General features: G+C 47.9%; 1 protein-coding gene across 1 annotated transcript in view; it reads left to right on the top strand.

The window, feature by feature from the left end:
* The window catches only part of LOC142928877 (ecotropic viral integration site 5 protein homolog), a 112166-nt gene that overhangs the window by 10383 nt on the left and 83542 nt on the right, over nucleotides 1-18241 (top strand). The window contains exons 2-10 of the mRNA XM_076069326.1: nucleotides 3050-3276; nucleotides 3565-3703; nucleotides 4245-4329; nucleotides 7202-7341; nucleotides 9525-9599; nucleotides 11020-11145; nucleotides 16554-16780; nucleotides 17069-17207; nucleotides 17749-17833. Of these exons, the coding sequence (XP_075925441.1) occupies nucleotides 7225-7341; nucleotides 9525-9599; nucleotides 11020-11145; nucleotides 16554-16780; nucleotides 17069-17207; nucleotides 17749-17833 (769 nt within the window). The 5' untranslated portion in view covers nucleotides 3050-3276; nucleotides 3565-3703; nucleotides 4245-4329; nucleotides 7202-7224. The remainder of the gene's footprint in view (nucleotides 1-3049; nucleotides 3277-3564; nucleotides 3704-4244; nucleotides 4330-7201; nucleotides 7342-9524; nucleotides 9600-11019; nucleotides 11146-16553; nucleotides 16781-17068; nucleotides 17208-17748; nucleotides 17834-18241) is intronic.

Below are 18241 nucleotides of genomic sequence, written 5' to 3'. Positions count from 1 at the left end.
TTCGACCTCCATGGTAAATCTGATGGCTGGGTGTATGGAATTGATGTGGTCGCGGAATTGGTCTAGAGCAGGCTGGCCATGTGGCCAGATGACAAAGGTGTCATCAACGTACCTCTTCCATAAGGTCGGGCGTAGAGTGGCAGTCTGGATGGCGTCAGTTTCAAATTTTTCCATGAATACGTTGGCTACAACCGGAGATAGGGGGGAGCCCATTGGGGTGCCCTCAGTTTGTTTGTAGAAAGTTCCATTCCAGGTGAAGTATGTGTTGGTTAAGCAATGTCTCACCAGGGGGGGTACATCAGTATGCAGTCCTTGATGAACCAGGTCTTCAATGATAGCGATGGTGTCAGGTACCGGGACTTTGGTGAACAAGGACACCACATCAAAACTGACAAGCAGGTCGTTTGGGGACAGGGAAATGTCTTTGATTGTCGATACCAGGTGAGTAGAATTTAGTACCGCAGAGGTGGTTTTTCCAGTGAAAGGTCGCAGTATATCAGCCAGAAAACATGCCAGTTTGTAGGTGGGGGAGCTGATAGTAGAGACGATGGGACGAAGGGGTGTATCTTCTTTGTGTATCTTTGGAAGGCCATATAATCTTGGTGGTCTGGCAGCAGAGGGTTTCAACAAGAACTGTTTGTTCTCATCAATTAATGCTGTTGAATCAGAGATAATTTTGTTCGTTTTGGTGACCAGGCTGTTGGTGGGATCTCTTTTTATTTTTGTATAGCTGCCATCGTTGAGTAGTTCTTGAATTTTGTTGTTATATTCTGTTTTGTCCATGATGACAGTGGCATTGCCTTTGTCGGCTGAGAGAACGACAATATCATCCCTCTTTTTTAATTGAGATAATTCAAAACGTTCGTCTTTGCTGATGTTGCTAGGTGGCAACTTAGCGTTTTTGAGGGTTGCAGCGATTTCAGATCTTGCTACGTCTGCAGAGATGTGACTCAAGCCCTTGAGTGCAACGTCGACATGGGCAATGATATCATTAACCGGTAAGTGTCTCGGTGTGACAGCAAAGTTTAGACCTTTAGCTAAAACGGATTTCAGACCATCAGAAATGGAACTGTTACTGCGATTAATTACGACTTTGTTGACGTCTATCTTTTCGGTGTGTGGATCCGATTTTTTGCTGGAGAGGTGATTGAATTTGGAAATCAAATTGTCCCTACATTTGTTCGACATAGTGGCAGCCGAAGAGGTAGTCATATTGTCTACATGTTCCCAATCCGATGTAGACATTGTTGCTGTCAATTTTAAGTGTGATTTGTAGAGTGTCTTGTCTAACTGATCGAGTTCGGTGCGTGTAAGTCTGATTTTTTCCGAGATAAGAGCGAAGCTAGTTCTAGCTAGAATTCGTTTTGCATTGAGAGAAGTTGCAACAGCAGAGGTTAGTGTAAATGCGGTTGGTATTACCTTAGAGTCGCGGCATCTCTTCAGAAAGGTGAGAGACTCGATTAGTTGAGCCTTCTTATCCCGAAGTCTGTTGAATGATCTTAAGGATGTGTGGAATCCCTCCCCGTAGAGGCGGTTAAATTTCGATTTAAAGCTTTCGTGACTGCAATGATTCATCTTCTTTGGTTCTTTCGGTAAAGTCACGTAGAATGAGAATAAAATAATAAATTGATAAAATAAAATAACACAATAATATTCTCACGACGTTTCGGCCACAACACAAGCGGCCTTCATCAGGTGAAGGGAGCGAGACTGTCTGGTAGGACAGCGCTGGAGTGAGAGAGCCACGTTCAGATCACGGCTTTTAAGCTGTGTGAGAGGAACAAAGAGCCTTTACGAAGGAATTAGCATAAAATTTAGCATTGAAAAGGCTGAATGATTAGCTTGTGACTGGTCACAGAAATAGCTATGTTAAAAGTTAAAGCATACACATCCGCAGAGGCACCCATTGTTAAAATGAATTAGCATAGAATTTAGCATTGAAATAGCTAAATTAAGGCATTCGCTTGTAACTGCTACAGAAATAGTTACGTTGAAGTCAGAGCATACACATTCACCGAGGCACTTAGTACAAATCAAAACAGGAGAATTTAGCATTGAAATAACTAGGCGAATTTAGCATTGAAATAACTGGGTGATTTGCTAGTGACTGGTCACAGAAATGACTACAAATCTGAGCTATTCACAGTACTATATAGTGAACCAATAAAAACTAAAATATAAATTACCTTCATGTTATCAATAAACTCTATATTCTCCAATCAGCTAAGCTACCAACCATAAGTCGTTATATATCACAATGCTATATGGCGAAAAAATGGGTGGATTCTTACCCTCAAATTTCCGTACCACGGATAGCTACGGGCCCCGTTCAGACGGACGAGTTCGTCCATGGTCGGAACAGAGGAGGGGGAGAGAGACAGCTGCGAAGCCCTAGTATACTCCATGTTGTAAACCATACCATTAACCGTGGTGTGAGAGGTATTAAGAGGCAATGCTGGCGAAAGAGCTGCGGTCTGAAGGTCATCGTAAAATTACAATTAATTAAGAACAGAAATGAAAAAAAAGTGGGAATTGCACCCGATGTAAACTGGCTGGGTGGGGGAGGGCCCAGCCTGACTTAACTTGATCTCACTCGTGCTGGAAGCTTCATGAGCGGCTGTGTTGTTGGTGCCACCGTCTTGTTACGATATAAGTGTGAGAAACATTTGTTTACGAATATAATATTAAACGAGCTGACCATCCTCTCTGCGCGCCTGCCCAGGTGGGGGGTGATAGTGTAGCGATTGGTGCACTATGCTACGAACTCGGTGACTCAAGTTAGATTTTTGCTCATGGCCAACACCAGTGACGATTATCTGAATCTGTCCTGGGCCTCCCCTAGATCGACTCGGCCTCAAATTGGTACCTGGTGTGGTGTGTAGTAAACATTGCCACTTGGGAGACAATGGCGGCCAGGTGTGGTGCCGGTCACCCACCACCTCGTGTGCCGTGCCGGCCTTCATAGGTGCTCGCTAACAGCACTTGCCCCATCAGTGTGTTAAGGCTATACGGGGGTGGGGGATCTTTGTCTCTGTCTGTGTGTGTCCAGGTGGCGGCAGACAAGGTGACGGACAAGCTGTCTGCCACGCTCTCATGGGTGAGGCAGACGGTGACGCAGACGGTGACGGCGACCGGGGCGACCCCCTCGGTCCCCTCGGCGCCGCATGCGGGCCCCGACCGCACGGGAGCGAGCGTAACGGCGCAGCAGCGGCGAGGGGGGGGGGCGCTCTCCGCCGAGGACGAGGAGCTCCTCTCCAAGCTGGAGGAACAGAACAAGTAGGGGGGGTGGGGGGTGCACGGCGGCGGCGCGTGTCCGTCCACCCGCGTTCACCAGGCACGCGTGTCGCTCGGCCAGTTGGTCGTGGCACCAAAACAAAAAACGCAACAAAGAACCCCCATGGCTTGACTGGGGTCGATAAAAAGCTGCGTGTGCCGTGGTGCACCGTGGTGTTCTGTGGTATTCCATAGCGTTCTGCGCTGTGCCACGTGTCTGTGGTGTGGCGCATGTGTACCGTGGTGGTTTGTTTTGTGCTGTGATAATTCGTGGCGTGCCGGTGTGGGCAGGCTGCTGCAGGCGGTATCGAGTGGCCCGACGGGGCCCGGCGAGGCGGCGCGGCCCAGCGAGGAGGAGCTGTGGGCCGTGTGGGGCGGCCTCGTGTCCGAGTGGCAGGAGTCGCGCTGCCACAAGGATCAGCGCGTCAAGGTGCCCCTCCGTCCCCTCCCTCCACTCCCCTGTGTTCTTGTAGAAATTTTGTGTTTGCGTGCACGTATACACGTGCGTTTGTGTGTCCTTATGAGCGTGTCATTTTGTGTGTGTCCGTAATTGTCATGTATATTTGCCAGTGTGGGCGCCATGGTGGTGAGATGTTAACTCCCTCGCCTGGTATGCAGGAGGTCGTGGGTTCAATCCTGACCCTGACGCCTGTCTATTTGCAGTTTGCATGTCTCTCTCCCTGTGGTCGCGTGGATTTTTCTCTGGGTCCTCCATATTTTGAAACGTGCGTTAAGAGTATTTGTCTGCTATACATTTCCACATGGTAAGTCGCTTCGTTGAGCTATCATTTGTGATAGGCAGGTCGCTTCTGAAAAAGAGCTATTTAGCTCAGTGGGCCTTACCTGGTAAAATAAAACAAATTTAGTTAATATTTGAACTGTGTTTGTTTCGTTTGTGCGTATGCGTGTGGTTATGTCTCTGGTTAAATTCGAAGTGTGTGTGTATCCATGTATGTGTGTGATTCATGTAGGATCTTGTCCGGGAAGGAATTCCGCACCATTTCAGAGGAATCGTCTGGCAGCTCCTGTGTGATGCCCAAAATGTCGCTGAAAAGGGTAAAATCCTCTCCACCGATGACCCATCCTCCCTGTTCATTGGTACCATTTCCCAACCTCGGAAGGTGTCTCTCGGCAGCTGAGGGACACCAGTCGTCGGCACGTTCACCACTGCAGCAGTCTGCAAGGGCGTTGGTGGTTATTTTACAACAGGCAACTCGTAAATTATGCAGTGTAAAGTGGACCTTGGAGATGCTGCGACGTATATATCGCAGGAACGGGTGATTGTGCTTTGGGTTTTAGATTAAATTACAAATTATCCCTTTCCCGTTCCGAGATGTCGACAAGTTGCATGGTGGGGCCCCGTTCACTGCTGAACCTCTGAACACTTAATCATTCATAATAAACGTTTTTGGGTTAGATCGCGTTGTTTATAAATGTATCGTAACCCTCCACCACCCGACACGGCCAATCAGCAAAAAAGTTTAACGTTGACAAATGACAAATAGTTCACTACTTTAGCCCACCGGTGTGTTGAAGAGTGAATCCATAACATTTACAATTTTTGAGTATGAAGTTTCGCTGGTAATTACATCCAACATCATCGGGCAATTCGCCAGAAAGCCTACGTGTTAAACACTTAATAAGTTAGCATGAATTTTATTTCAAGACATTGTACTCGCCACTGAGAACTGTCGCAACACGACTGCACTCTGATGATAGCTGGTGCCAAACTGTGCCACACGCACTCCCGCATGGCCTTGTTGGGGAGCCTCGGTACCAATAGTTATTTTAGTTTTTCTTGCGATTCGTGCAGGTACCTACACGTACGTCATCGGAACGGAATAGGGAAAAACTCAAATGGGGAAGGGTAAAAAAAAATCCCCAGAAATACGTTTTTTTTTTCAAATGTTTAAATACAGAGCGTTTAAATAATTCTGAACTGTGTCAGCAGCAGGTCGTGGGGTTATAACGGTAAATAAACAGCTTGCGCTTTTTTTCCGATCCCCGGAATAAACTGATTGTAGTGGCCATTGCGCGTCGTCGCTTTAAGATGTTTCTCTGTTCATATTTCGTTTGTTGCGGTTGCACCCTACTCAAGAGCCGCATGGCTCACAGGGCTCTATACCTAATAAATGAAACTTGAAACCTGGACCAAGCGAAACCCTGGGCCGGATTCAATTTCCCCAAGTGTCATGAGCAGGGTCATGGCCTGTGGATGTCACTTAGTAGAAAAATCTTTTTTTTTTTTAAACCTTTTGAGATGTCTTTATCCGGGGAGGGTCTTTTGGTCAATGGATTGATCAAGTGTTAATCTATTTTGTCAATGAAACCAAACACCTCGTTTCTTGAATTTACTTACTTCAAGAAACGGACACCGTTGGACATGATAATGACTCCATTTAGCCCAACATTCTATCATAAGAGTCGATTGACAAAGACCTTGTAATTAATAATGCATTGGCTGGGTCATGTAGCCCGCATACCCAACCACCGCATGACCAAGCAGCTTCGTTTGGCTGGATAGAGGGGGCTAAATGGGCACGGCACGGGCTGGTGAAGAGATGGACTGATGCGGTACGGGAGGATGTGGTGCTGAGTGGGCTTGCCGAAGACTGGTACCAGCGGTGTCAAGATCGGCCTCTATGGAGGAGGCTCGTGAAGGATGCTGCTACTGATTCTAGATTTGAAGCTTTCGTGACTGCAAGGATTCGTACTCTTTGGTTTTATTTGGTAAAGTCACGTAGGTAAAAAAATGACAAAAGAAAACAATTGAATCACGACGTTTCGGAGGCAACACAAGCTTCCGTCTTCAGGTGGAACAGTCACATCAGAATATCTGTGTCAAGTGCACAGCTCTGAGACGATCGGGTTTATATATAGGTTAAGGGGGGGGGAGGAGCCAGAAAGGAACGTGGGTGGGTGGGAGGGCTGCGGTAAGCCGTTTTTGAAAACGAAAGAAGCTGCTAAAGTTTGGCATACCACCACTGAAAATTGCTGTACAATTAAAAGGTAGCTAACGTTTGACTTAATTTATAACATCTTTCCAATGGTTGCTTAATTTGAAACCATCCTCTCGGTTGAAGTTGTGTCTGTGTTTGTATATCTGGATGGCCTCGTGGACAAATCTCTGGTAATAACCGAGAGGTTTGCAGAGTACCTACGTGACTTTACCGAATAAAACCAAAGAGTATGCTGCTACTGGGCAGCTGGTAGCAGTCGCCCTCCAACGACAATGGAGGGCAGAGTAGCAATTCTCACAACGAGCAGAGCGCCCAGCGACTAAAATGGAGCAAATTGGCACAGTAGGGGGCACAGCTGGGTGCATCTGCCAGTCATCTCAGTCCATCAACCCATAGCACCTGGGTCTGTCCCGTGACCTCGTGTTAGTGAGCCTTCGGCACTTCACGTGCCCTCAGTGCACCTGGCCTGGCACAGGAAGTTGGTATTGTAGTTTCCATAGTTCCATACTTCACATTACAAAAGCCTTGTCTGGGCAGGTAGCATTTTATTTTAGATCACGAGACTTCCGTTCTGGGAGTTCCCACCACTCGCTCAGGACCACCACTGGGGGATGGGAGTGCCAGGCGATTGCTGCAATCAAGCACGGAGACACTGATATTGACACAAGAATTATTAATAAACTTGAGTGCTCGTTCACAGCCAAACCTGTAGGTGCGTGTTCAATGTTCGGTAAATATGTTCTTCTGATTTTGGGATCAGCCTGAAAAATTGGCTCCTGATATATTCATCTAATTGGCCTATCCAAATGACTTCACTGAAGATGACGTCACCTCCACCGAGAGTAACGACACTTGGCATCGGGTAACGTCACGATTGTTAGCACAGAGGCACGCTGGCAAGTCCATCACGCGTGCCTAGTATGCAGTACGTGCAGAATGTGTATTTTCATGTCACGTGTGTTCAACAGATCAGTACAGTGAGCTCCTGAAGATGGCATCTCCGTCGGAAAAGCTGATCCGGCGAGACTTGGCACGGACCTACCCAGAGCACGTGCTGTTCCGACAGCCGGACGGGTCCGGCCAGGAGGGGCTCTTCAACGTCATGAAGGTGCCCGCGGGAGTGGGGGGTGGGCACAGGAAGGAGGGAGCAAAGATACCCCGTGTAGCCTTAACAGACTGTTGGGGCAAGTGCTGTTAGCGAATAGAACCTATGAAGGCCGACAGGGCGAACGAGGGGGTGAGTGGCCAGCACCACACCCAGCCGCCTTTGTCACCCCAGCAACGATATTTGCACACCGCACCAGGTACTAATTTGAAGCCCGAGTCGACCTAGGGGAGGCCCAGGACCGGTTCAAATAATCGTCACTGGTGTTAGGCGTGAGCGGGAATCAAATTCGGGCTACCGGGTTCAAAACGCAGAGCGCTAAATGCTGCACTAGGGATCGCAAACAAAAATAAGATCCTCGTATAGCTTGAGCATACTGTTGGGGCAAGTGCTGTTAGCGAGCATCTATGAAGGTCAGCACGGCACACGAGGGGGTGGGTGGCCAGCACCACGCCCAGCCGCCTTTGTCACCCTAATGGCGATGTTTACACACCGCACCAGGTATTTATTTGAGGCTGAGTCGACCTAGGTGAGGCCCAGGACCGGCTTAGGTAATCGTCACTGGTGTTGGCCATGAGCGGGAATCGAACTCGGGCTGCAGGTTTCGTAGCGCAGCGCACTAAGCATTACACGAGGGACCGCATACACTAGCACACGCGAGGCCGAGGTGGCCGGGTAACTTACGGGATGATTGTGTGGTCGGACTGAGCCAGCACCACTGAGACCCCGCATTTACGATGCGGTGACACGCGGCCGTGATGGAATGTCCGACTACAACGCGATAACGAAAACGTTTTTAAAAGGGAAATGGTCAAAAGTGCAAATAAATCGTCATTAAAATCAAAACCTTGGAGGAGGCCAAGTGGCTCAGAGGTCAGTGTGCACCGCTGGGAACCTGGATTTGAATCCAGGCAGCCGCCTGTGATTAAACTAGGTTGTCAAGTGCAGCGAGTCTATGGGCGCAGCCTGGTTACCAATCAACTGCACAAAAAACCCATGTAAAAAATGCGTTCACTTTAGCTAAAATATTGATGGACATTTCTTTTTATATCAGGGCGGCTGGGACAGTGCCGCCTCCTTGTGTGGATAAGATGTTGCCTGGCAATTTGTTGTTAGCAGTTCTGCGAAATCACCTTCAGCAGACTGCTCTGCTCTATGATATGAAACCGTTTTCACAATTCGCATAAATGTGTGAATTTTTTGTACGTATATTTATATGTATAAAATGAATATCGAATTCTCTTTCAAGAATGAATGAACCAATAATATGGCGCCATTGCCTCCTACACGCTAACCATCATGTACACATATCCTAATGTTCACAGCTTCCCGAGAGCAAATATGTGAGCAACAGCAATGAATACAAATTCTCAACGAGGCACCCGTACTACGATGGGCACAGTGCAACAGGATGATGTGGGGCAGTTCACGATCGCCGCAAGAAGTAGCTGGCAGTGCCAGGGCAGCCTCTGGATGGGGGAGGAAGGAGAGGGAGGTAGGGGAGGGCTTGCGAGTGTCGCTGCTGGGTAGGTAGCGTTGGCAGCCTTCCCATAACAACTTGAGGTAGAAGGGCGATGCTAATGAGCAGAGCAACGTGCAAATTAAGTTGAGAGCAACTTAAAATTGATTAATTATTGTATCTCTGACCAAATTTTTAGATGTCCAACTAATAGAGCTTGATGACCTCTAAATCAAATAAAGGACATCGTGTGATTAAATTCTCACGGGACCAACGTTCGCGATAAATTATATGCTGTAATTCCGGAGTCTTGCTGCAAAATAGACTTGTTTCAATGGTCTGTCACTTGGTTATGAGTAGAGGGTATGTGTGTGTCTATGTGCTGTGCCAAGTTGGCACAGTGGGGAGTTCAGCTGGTGCATCTTCTAGTCATCTCAATCGGTTAACCCATGGCACCTGGGTGTGTCCCGTGACCTCTTGCCAGCATGCGAGCCTTCATCACTTGGCATCACGGCTTCAAAGTGCACCCAGCCTGGCACAGGCAATGCGACGACATCACTACTGCTTAGTGGCAAATGGTGGCTGTGTTTTCACGCCGTATCTGGCCGCACGTTCGCCTTTGCCCCTTTCGTGCTGTCTCGGCGCGCATGAAATGCACGGTGCCATTGTTGACGACCTCCACTCCCCGCAGTTCAAATGAGTGTTTCTGTGCGTGCGTGCCGTGTAGGCGTATTCGCTGGTGGACCGCGAGGTCGGATATTGCCAAGGCAGCGCCTTCATTGTCGGACTTCTCTTGATGCAGGTGAAATCCCCGCATGTACATACGCGCCGGCGCGCGAACCGCTTGCAACGCACGGCGCGGCCGACGCGATTCGGTATGGGTGCTTGTGGATGGACCTGGCAATGCGTATCATTTGCATACATTGCATACGATCAATTGCCATCCCGCGCAATTAGATGCATTTATCGTGAGCGATATAATTCGTCATCATTGATGAGTTCGGTGCACGGCGACGTGCGTGTCGTAAATCCCCTGGTCCCTCATTGACGACAATTTGGGGTGAACACCGCCTGCCTCGTGTTTAACAAGCAATGAATTCTACGGCAAGGAGAGCGCAGTTGTCAATCTGAAGTAGTCCCCCACCATCTGCAGTCGTCCATGGGTCTACAGCAGCGGTTCTTAACGTGGGGTGCACGCACCCCCCTGGGGGGTGTGAGAGTTGGCCAGATTTTTGGGGGAAGGCAAATCATCGAAACACAAATGAAGCATGGGCACGTCAGTTTTGTTTCATGAAACCTATATATTTATTAACATACATTTATTTTTTACTATTGAGAACCAAAGGGGTGCACAGCTGCAGTCAAGGCTAAGAACCATTGCTCTACAGAAACTGGTCCACAGTTGTCCTTCACTGCATCGTCACTTCTGCTACTGCTGTCAGTTGGTCACATTTGCTCAAGTTTTCAGACAAGAGGACCACGTTTTCAGTTTTTCAGGAACCGCTGATAGTTTTGTTTTGCTGCTTAATGCTCGAAGGCCCGAGTGCTATTTGCGCTTGTTGGTACCACTGGCAAGGCAGTGGCGTCATCACCAGATAATTGGTTACATGTGCAGCTCAACTTCCAATGCAACCCAAGGATCCAGCCTGTTGCCAGTCTGTAGGTGCACACACTGATGACCATTTACCTGAACAGTTGACGAGGCCTGGTGGTAAGGAGGATGACGTGGGGGGGGTGTGAGCGTTGAGCTCCGTGGCAATGTGTCCCCTCGCCCCCCGGCAGAAAGGCTGGTGTTTTCTCCCACATTGTCATAAGTGCCCATGTTCCCGGGAGATTTATTCACAAAGGGTGATCGTAATTGATGATGTGGGATTGGATTGGGAGCCAGCGGAGTTTAACGGAAGTTAGGGTGAGAGGTGGTCTCGTCTGTGGGTCAGGGCCTGAGGTCTGGTCAGCGGCATTCTGGACTGCATTGGCTACGTAACACAACAGATATAAAAGCTAGTGCATCGCTGTGAGACGTGGGTAATTGTATACATAGAATATATTTTGCAGAGCGATTAATTAAAGTTTGTTTTATTTCTCTACATGTACATTGTGCTTGCCTGATGTCTGTGTGAACTGGTGTCCCCTGTCCCACTGTCCCCGTGTCCCTGTGTCCCTCCGTCTCCCTGTCCACATTCCCCCGCGTCCTCCGCATCCCACACTCGTCGCCCCCATAGATGCCGGAGGAGGAGGCTTTCTGCGTGTTCATCCGCCTCATGCACGACTCCCGCCTGCGTGAGCTCTTCAAGCCCAGCATGGCCGAGCTGGGGCTGTGCATGTACCAGATCGAGAGCCTCATGCAGGTGAGGGCCTCGGGCGTGCGAGGGGACCCCGGGATGCTCCGTTGCACCGCCAGCAACTGGCGCATTGCTCCCATTTAGGTGCAGCCCTGCAAGTGCTCGATCGCGCCACTGCTAGCAGGGAGCTCGAGAGAGCCCCTCTAGAAGGTATTTTTTTGGCCTTCTCTTCCACATTGGCCAGATATCTGGGAAGAGGTGGAAGTACCCGCACTTTACCCCACCATACAAGACCTGCCAGTCGACTAACTGTATTGCCTGCTTGCACATGGTTAATGTGCTTTCGTGTTTAACTGCGTTATGTAATTTGTTTTTGGTGATGTATCAGCTTGGTGTTGTGTGTAATCATTATTTGTACGACGTTTTGTTACAAACTCGGCGACTTGTGAGTTGGATTCCTGGCCACAGCTAACATCGGTGGCCATTGGCACCTGAACCCATGCTGGGTCCCTTGCCTTCACCAACCGTCACTGATCAAGGTGGTGAAGTATGGTCAAACAGCCCCCATGATCATCATGGTCTTGGGAGGCCGTCATCCAGGGGACTGTAGATAATTATTGTTCATTTGTACGCTCGGTAGTTAACTTTTTTGTGTTAATGTTGTACATTTTATGTTACTGACACGATGTGTTTTTACACTGGCTGGTCTCCCCTGCAACACACACTTTGGTGTTGCAGTGGTCTGTTTGCCCGTGTATAAATAAACAAATAACCCCGAGTGTATTTCATACCCAAACGGACGGATCCATTAGAAGGGCAGAAAGGTCATTGGAGAATAATTTTGGATAATCCATCCAAAGTGAATTCAAGCTCATTACACTCGCTGAAACCTCCATCCAAAGTGAATTCAAGCTCATTACACTCGCTCAAACCTCCATCCAAAGTGAATTCAAGCTCATTACACTCGCTGAAACCTCCATCCAAAGTGAATTCAAGCTCATTACACTCGCTGAAACCTCCGTCCAAAGTGAATTCAAGCTCATTACACTCGCTGAAACCTCCATCCAAAGTGAATTCAAGCTCATTACACTCAATTCTAGCTGAAACCTCCATCCAAAGTGAATTCAAGCTCATTACACTCGCTAAAACATCCATCCAAAGTGAATTCAAGCTCATTACACTCACTGAAACCTCCATCCAAAGATAATTCAAGCTCATTACACTCGCTGAAACCTCCATCCAAAGTGAATGCAAGCTCATTACACTCGCTAAAACATCCATCCAAAGTGAATTCAAGCTCATTACACTCACTGAAACCTCCATCCAAAGATAATTCAAGCTCATTACACTCGCTGAAACCTCCATCCAAAGAGAATTCAAGCTCATTACACTCGCTGAAACCGGCCGCATATCATTAAACCCATTAGGATCAACTGGAGAAAAAAACCTCACATTTTTTCTTCATACAGTTGTATAACTCTATTAAATTCGTTCCTTCCGATGACTTTAAACCACGTCAATTAATTTACAATTTGTAACCATAACATGGACAGCAAGGGATTAAGAGGGAGAGAGACTGTGCCTGGGCCTGTAGATATTGTACAGTAGGATTACCGTTTGTACTAGTGAAGGGTATTAAATGTGACTGCATCTCAAGGTAGTGTACAAATACAGGACGTGGACGTATCAATGGGGCTTGAAAAAGAGGAGGGTTCTTAAAAGATTCACATCGGAATGCACTGCTCCCGATCGTTACCCCTACCTCGTTAGGGTGGCGAGCTCGAACGCTCTCGATCGTTCTCTCATGTTGAAGGGTGCGTTACGTTGAGCTTGTTCTACGTCGTCTCTTGTTTTTGCAATTCCCACTATATTCTGGGTTTGTTAATGGCGACAACAAATGCTTATGCAGTGGTACCTCGGTATACGTCGTTAATTCGTTCCAGAAGGTAGGAGGACTTGTACCGAAAGTGACGTCTACCAAACGAATTTTTCCCACAAGAAATAACGGGAAAGGAAATAATCCGTTCCAGAGTATAAATTCCAAATGCATAAATAAGTTGAAATATATTGAAATAAAAATGAAATGTAACGTCACTTTACCTTGCTGAGAGGAGTTGACAGCCTACAGAGTATAAATTCCAAATGCATAAATAAGTTGAAATATATTGAAATAAAAATGAAATGTAACGTCACTTTACCTTGCTGAGAGGAGTTGACAGCCTACGAGGATGGTGGTGAGGAAGGGGAAGGGGAGGAGTCGGAGGTGTGGAGGAAGGACAGCAAACTTAACGCAAAAAGCAGTTTTTAAGAAATTGGTTTTCAATTTAGATTTGAAAATGCATAGCTCCAGTGACGTCTTAATAAGCTCCAGTGGCTTTGTAATAGATAATAATGCGCTTTGCACAACGCTGCGATGGGAATAGGCCAGCGTTTATTTTGATAACGCTTCCCCGTGGGGATGTGGTGCTGTGTGCGATGCCCCTCTCTGAGTGATGTGGTGCGTGAGTCACTCCAGGCAGCACTCTGACTGTTAAAGATAAACACCGTACTTCCATCGTACTTCCATCATCTGATCTGCGGGGAACACCTTTGATGATTTAAAATATTTTAATTGTCAGAGACTACCCATAATTTCAGAAAGAATGAATTAATAAAACGTGCAATATCGCTCGTTTAACATCTATGGGTCTGGTTGCAACGTTGTCATAGGTGTTCAATTCGCAATCAATAAAGTTAGTATCACCTTGTGCAAAGTCATCCATGGAAGCCGGTCTCCTGCCATGTAATTTGGTGAATTTCCACCTTTGGCTCATGTCTGCCGATGCATTGTGTGAGCATCCCTGGCGTCTCCTTTCCCCACTGCCACGTGGATGCTTGGGAGTTTGGTCTCGAGAACATCCTTCCCCACCGACCGCGTGGCCTCCGTGCAAATGGGAACTGGCACGAGGTGCTCCCGATGTGCTTGGAGCGTCGACGCAGCCCAGATGGAAATCTGTGTTTTGATTCCTGGCAGTCCGTGACTAAACTGGTTTCTCAAGTGAAGTGTGTTTGTGGTCTCGGTTGGGTTGCTTTTTATAGCTCATCGTATTCCTCCAGCATCGATAATGATTCTGATTGCGACTCTTTTTGCGGAGGACACGAGAGGCCACATGATGGAGCGGCAGGGTGGCGCAGTTTTAACGCAGGGGTGAGGCTCGCTCGTGCCTCACAGCAAGAAGGGGGCCTTCATTCGATTCCCTTCTCGGGCGCCTTCCAACGTGGAGTTTGTATGTTCTGCCTTTCTTCTGCAAGGGTTTTCTCCGAGTTCTCTGGTTTCCTCCCATAGCTAAACAAAAACATTCAACACAAATTGCTATTGGCCAAATATCTCAATCACTTAAAAAAATCCTGAAAATTACTCACTTGGAATCACACATGGCAACATCACCTCCTGCTGCGAAAACTTGGTACACTTCTGAAAATTAGTCTTGAGACTTTGTGAGGCTTTTCCTGGATGAATGAGCACAACAATAATAAAATACACAATGTCACGTGTGCTGCTAAGTGCAAATAAGAAAACTGTTGAGGTGACCTTTAGATGCAGTTCTCTGATGTCAACTTCTACAGGCTCTTCTCTAAACGTGTGATATTATACTGCTCCCCTGCGAGTTTCATTTCATCTCTAACATAGCACGAGACGTGTAAAAAAACCGTCATTTATACGACAGTCGGTTATAGCTCTTGAGTGATTTCCTTCCTACAGCGTTGACCGGTGGCTTGTTTTTAAAGGAACGATCCAGGCGTGTATAATATTAATCTTCTTTTTCTTGGCTGACTTAGATGCAGAGAAACTTCACATTATAGTGGTTAAGCCAGATAACCATTATAGGAATGATGAGCTATCTTTGATCTTTGGCCTTTGACCTAGTTAAAAAAAAACATGCATGAATCGCTTGGCCATGCCCATCGCAATGAGTGGAGTGGACCCCCCCCCCCCGTGTGGACAAAGTGGGCATTTTCTCTTCTTTGGTTCTTTCGGTAAAGTCACGTAGAATGAGAATAAAATAATAAATTGATAAAATAAAATAACACAATAATATTCTCACGACGTTTCGGCCACAACACAAGCGGCCTTCATCAGGTGAAGGGAGCGAGACTGTCTGGTAGGACAGCGCTGGAGTGAGAGAGCCACGTTCAGATCACGGCTTTTAAGCTGTGTGAGAGGAACAAAGAGCCTTGACGAAGGAATTAGCATAAAATTTAGCATTGAAAAGGCTGAATGATTAGCTTGTGACTGGTCACAGAAATAGCTATGTTAAAAGTTAAAGCATACACATCCGCAGAGGCACCCATTGTTAAAATGAATTAGCATAGAATTTAGCATTGAAATAGCTAAATTAAGGCATTCGCTTGTAACTGCTACAGAAATAGTTACGTTGAAGTCAGAGCATACACATTCACCGAGGCACTTAGTACAAATCAAAACAGGAGAATTTAGCATTGAAATAACTAGGCGAATTTAGCATTGAAATAACTGGGTGATTTGCTAGTGACTGGTCACAGAAATGACTACAAATCTGAGCTATTCACAGTACTATATAGTGAACCAATAAAAACTAAAATATAAATTACCTTCATGTTATCAATAAACTCTATATTCTCCAATCAGCTAAGCTACCAACCATAAGTCGTTATATATCACAATGCTATATGGCGAAAAAATGGGTGGATTCTTACCCTCAAATTTCCGTACCACGGATAGCTACGGGCCCCGTTCAGACGGACGAGTTCGTCCATGGTCGGAACAGAGGAGGGGGAGAGAGACAGCTGCGAAGCCCTAGTATACTCCATGTTGTAAACCATACCATTAACCGTGGTGTGAGAGGTATTAAGAGGCAATGCTGGCGAAAGAGCTGCGGTCTGAAGGTCATCGTAAAATTACAATTAATTAAGAACAGAAATGAAAAAAAAGTGGGCATTGCACCCGATGTAAACTGGCTGGGTGGGGGAGGGCCCAGCCTGACTTAACTTGATCTCACTCGTGCTGGAAGCTTCATGAGCGGCTGTGTTGTTGGTGCCACCGTCTTGTTACGATATAAGTGTGAGAAACATTTGTTTACGAATATAATATTAAACGAGCTGACCATCCTCTCTGCGCGCCTGCCCAGGTGGGGGGTGATAGTGTAGCGATTGGTGCACTATGCTACGAACTCGGTGACTCAAGTTAGATTTTTGCTCATGGCCAACACCAGTGACGATTATCTGAATCTGTCCTGGGCCTCCCCTAGATCGACTCGGCCTCAAATTGGTACCTGGTGTGGTGTGTAGTAAACATTGCCACTTGGGAGACAATGGCGGCCAGGTGTGGTGCCGGTCACCCACCACCTCGTGTGCCGTGCCGGCCTTCATAGGTGCTCGCTAACAGCACTTGCCCCATCAGTGTGTTAAGGCTATACGGGGGTGGGGGATCTTTGTCTCTGTCTGTGTGTGTCCAGGTGGCGGCAGACAAGGTGACGGACAAGCTGTCTGCCACGCTCTCATGGGTGAGGCAGACGGTGACGCAGACGGTGACGGCGACCGGGGCGACCCCCTCGGTCCCCTCGGCGCCGCATGCGGGCCCCGACCGCACGGGAGCGAGCGTAACGGCGCAGCAGCGGCGAGGGGGGGGGGCGCTCTCCGCCGAGGACGAGGAGCTCCTCTCCAAGCTGGAGGAACAGAACAAGTAGGGGGGGTGGGGGGTGCACGGCGGCGGCGCGTGTCCGTCCACCCGCGTTCACCAGGCACGCGTGTCGCTCGGCCAGTTGGTCGTGGCACCAAAACAAAAAGCGCAACAAAGAACCCCCATGGCTTGACTGGGGTCGATAAAAAGCTGCGTGTGCCGTGGTGCACCGTGGTGTTCTGTGGTATTCCATAGCGTTCTGCGCTGTGCCACGTGTCTGTGGTGTGGCGCATGTGTACCGTGGTGGTTTGTTTTGTGCTGTGATAATTCGTGGCGTGCCGGTGTGGGCAGGCTGCTGCAGGCGGTATCGAGTGGCCCGACGGGGCCCGGCGAGGCGGCGCGGCCCAGCGAGGAGGAGCTGTGGGCCGTGTGGGGCGGCCTCGTGTCCGAGTGGCAGGAGTCGCGCTGCCACAAGGATCAGCGCGTCAAGGTGCCCCTCCGTCCCCTCCCTCCACTCCCCTGTGTTCTTGTAGAAATTTTGTGTTTGCGTGCACGTATACACGTGCGTTTGTGTGTCCTAATGAGCGTGTCATTTTGTGTGTGTCCGTAATTGTCATGTATATTTGCCAGTGTGGGCGCCATGGTGGTGAGATGTTAACTCCCTCGCCTGGTATGCAGGAGGTCGTGGGTTCAATCCTGACCCTGACGCCTGTCTATTTGCAGTTTGCATGTCTCTCTCCCTGTGGTCGCGTGGATTTTTCTCTGGGTCCTCCATATTTTGAAACGTGCGTTAAGAGTATTTGTCTGCTATACATTTCCACATGGTAAGTCGCTTCGTTGAGCTATCATTTGTGATAGGCAGGTCGCTTCTGAAAAAGAGCTATTTAGCTCAGTGGGCCTTACCTGGTAAAATAAAACAAATTTAGTTAATATTTGAACTGTGTTTGTTTCGTTTGTGCGTATGCGTGTGGTTATGTCTCTGGTTAAATTCGAAGTGTGTGTGTATCCATCTATGTGTGTGATTCATGTAGGATCTTGTCCGGGAAGGAATTCCGCACCATTTCAGAGGAATCGTCTGGCAGCTCCTGTGTGATGCCCAAAATGTCGCTGAAAAGGGTAAAATCCTCTCCACCGATGACCCATCCTCCCTGTTCATTGGTACCATTTCCCAACCTCGGAAGGTGTCTCTCGGCAGCTGAGGGACACCAGTCGTCGGCACGTTCACCACTGCAGCAGTCTGCAAGGGCGTTGGTGGTTATTTTACAACAGGCAACTCGTAAATTATGCAGTGTAAAGTGGACCTTGGAGATGCTTCGACGTATATATCGCAGGAACGGGTGATTGTGCTTTGGGTTTTAGATTAAATTACAAATTATCCCTTTCCCGTTCCGAGATGTCGACAAGTTGCATGGTGGGGCCCCGTTCACTGCTGAACCTCTGAACACTTAATCATTCATAATAAACGTTTTTGGGTTAGATCGCGTTGTTTATAAATGTATCGTAACCCTCCACCACCCGACACGG

The sequence above is a fragment of the Petromyzon marinus genome, chromosome 24 (genome assembly GCF_048934315.1).
Source record: "Petromyzon marinus isolate PM22_M1 ecotype Great Lakes invasive population chromosome 24, UKy_Petmar_22M1.pri1.0, whole genome shotgun sequence".
Taxonomy (NCBI): Eukaryota; Metazoa; Chordata; class Hyperoartia; order Petromyzontiformes; family Petromyzontidae; genus Petromyzon; species Petromyzon marinus.
Note: the sequence above shows the minus strand (reverse complement) of the source record. Positions and strands in the feature narration are given on the sequence as shown.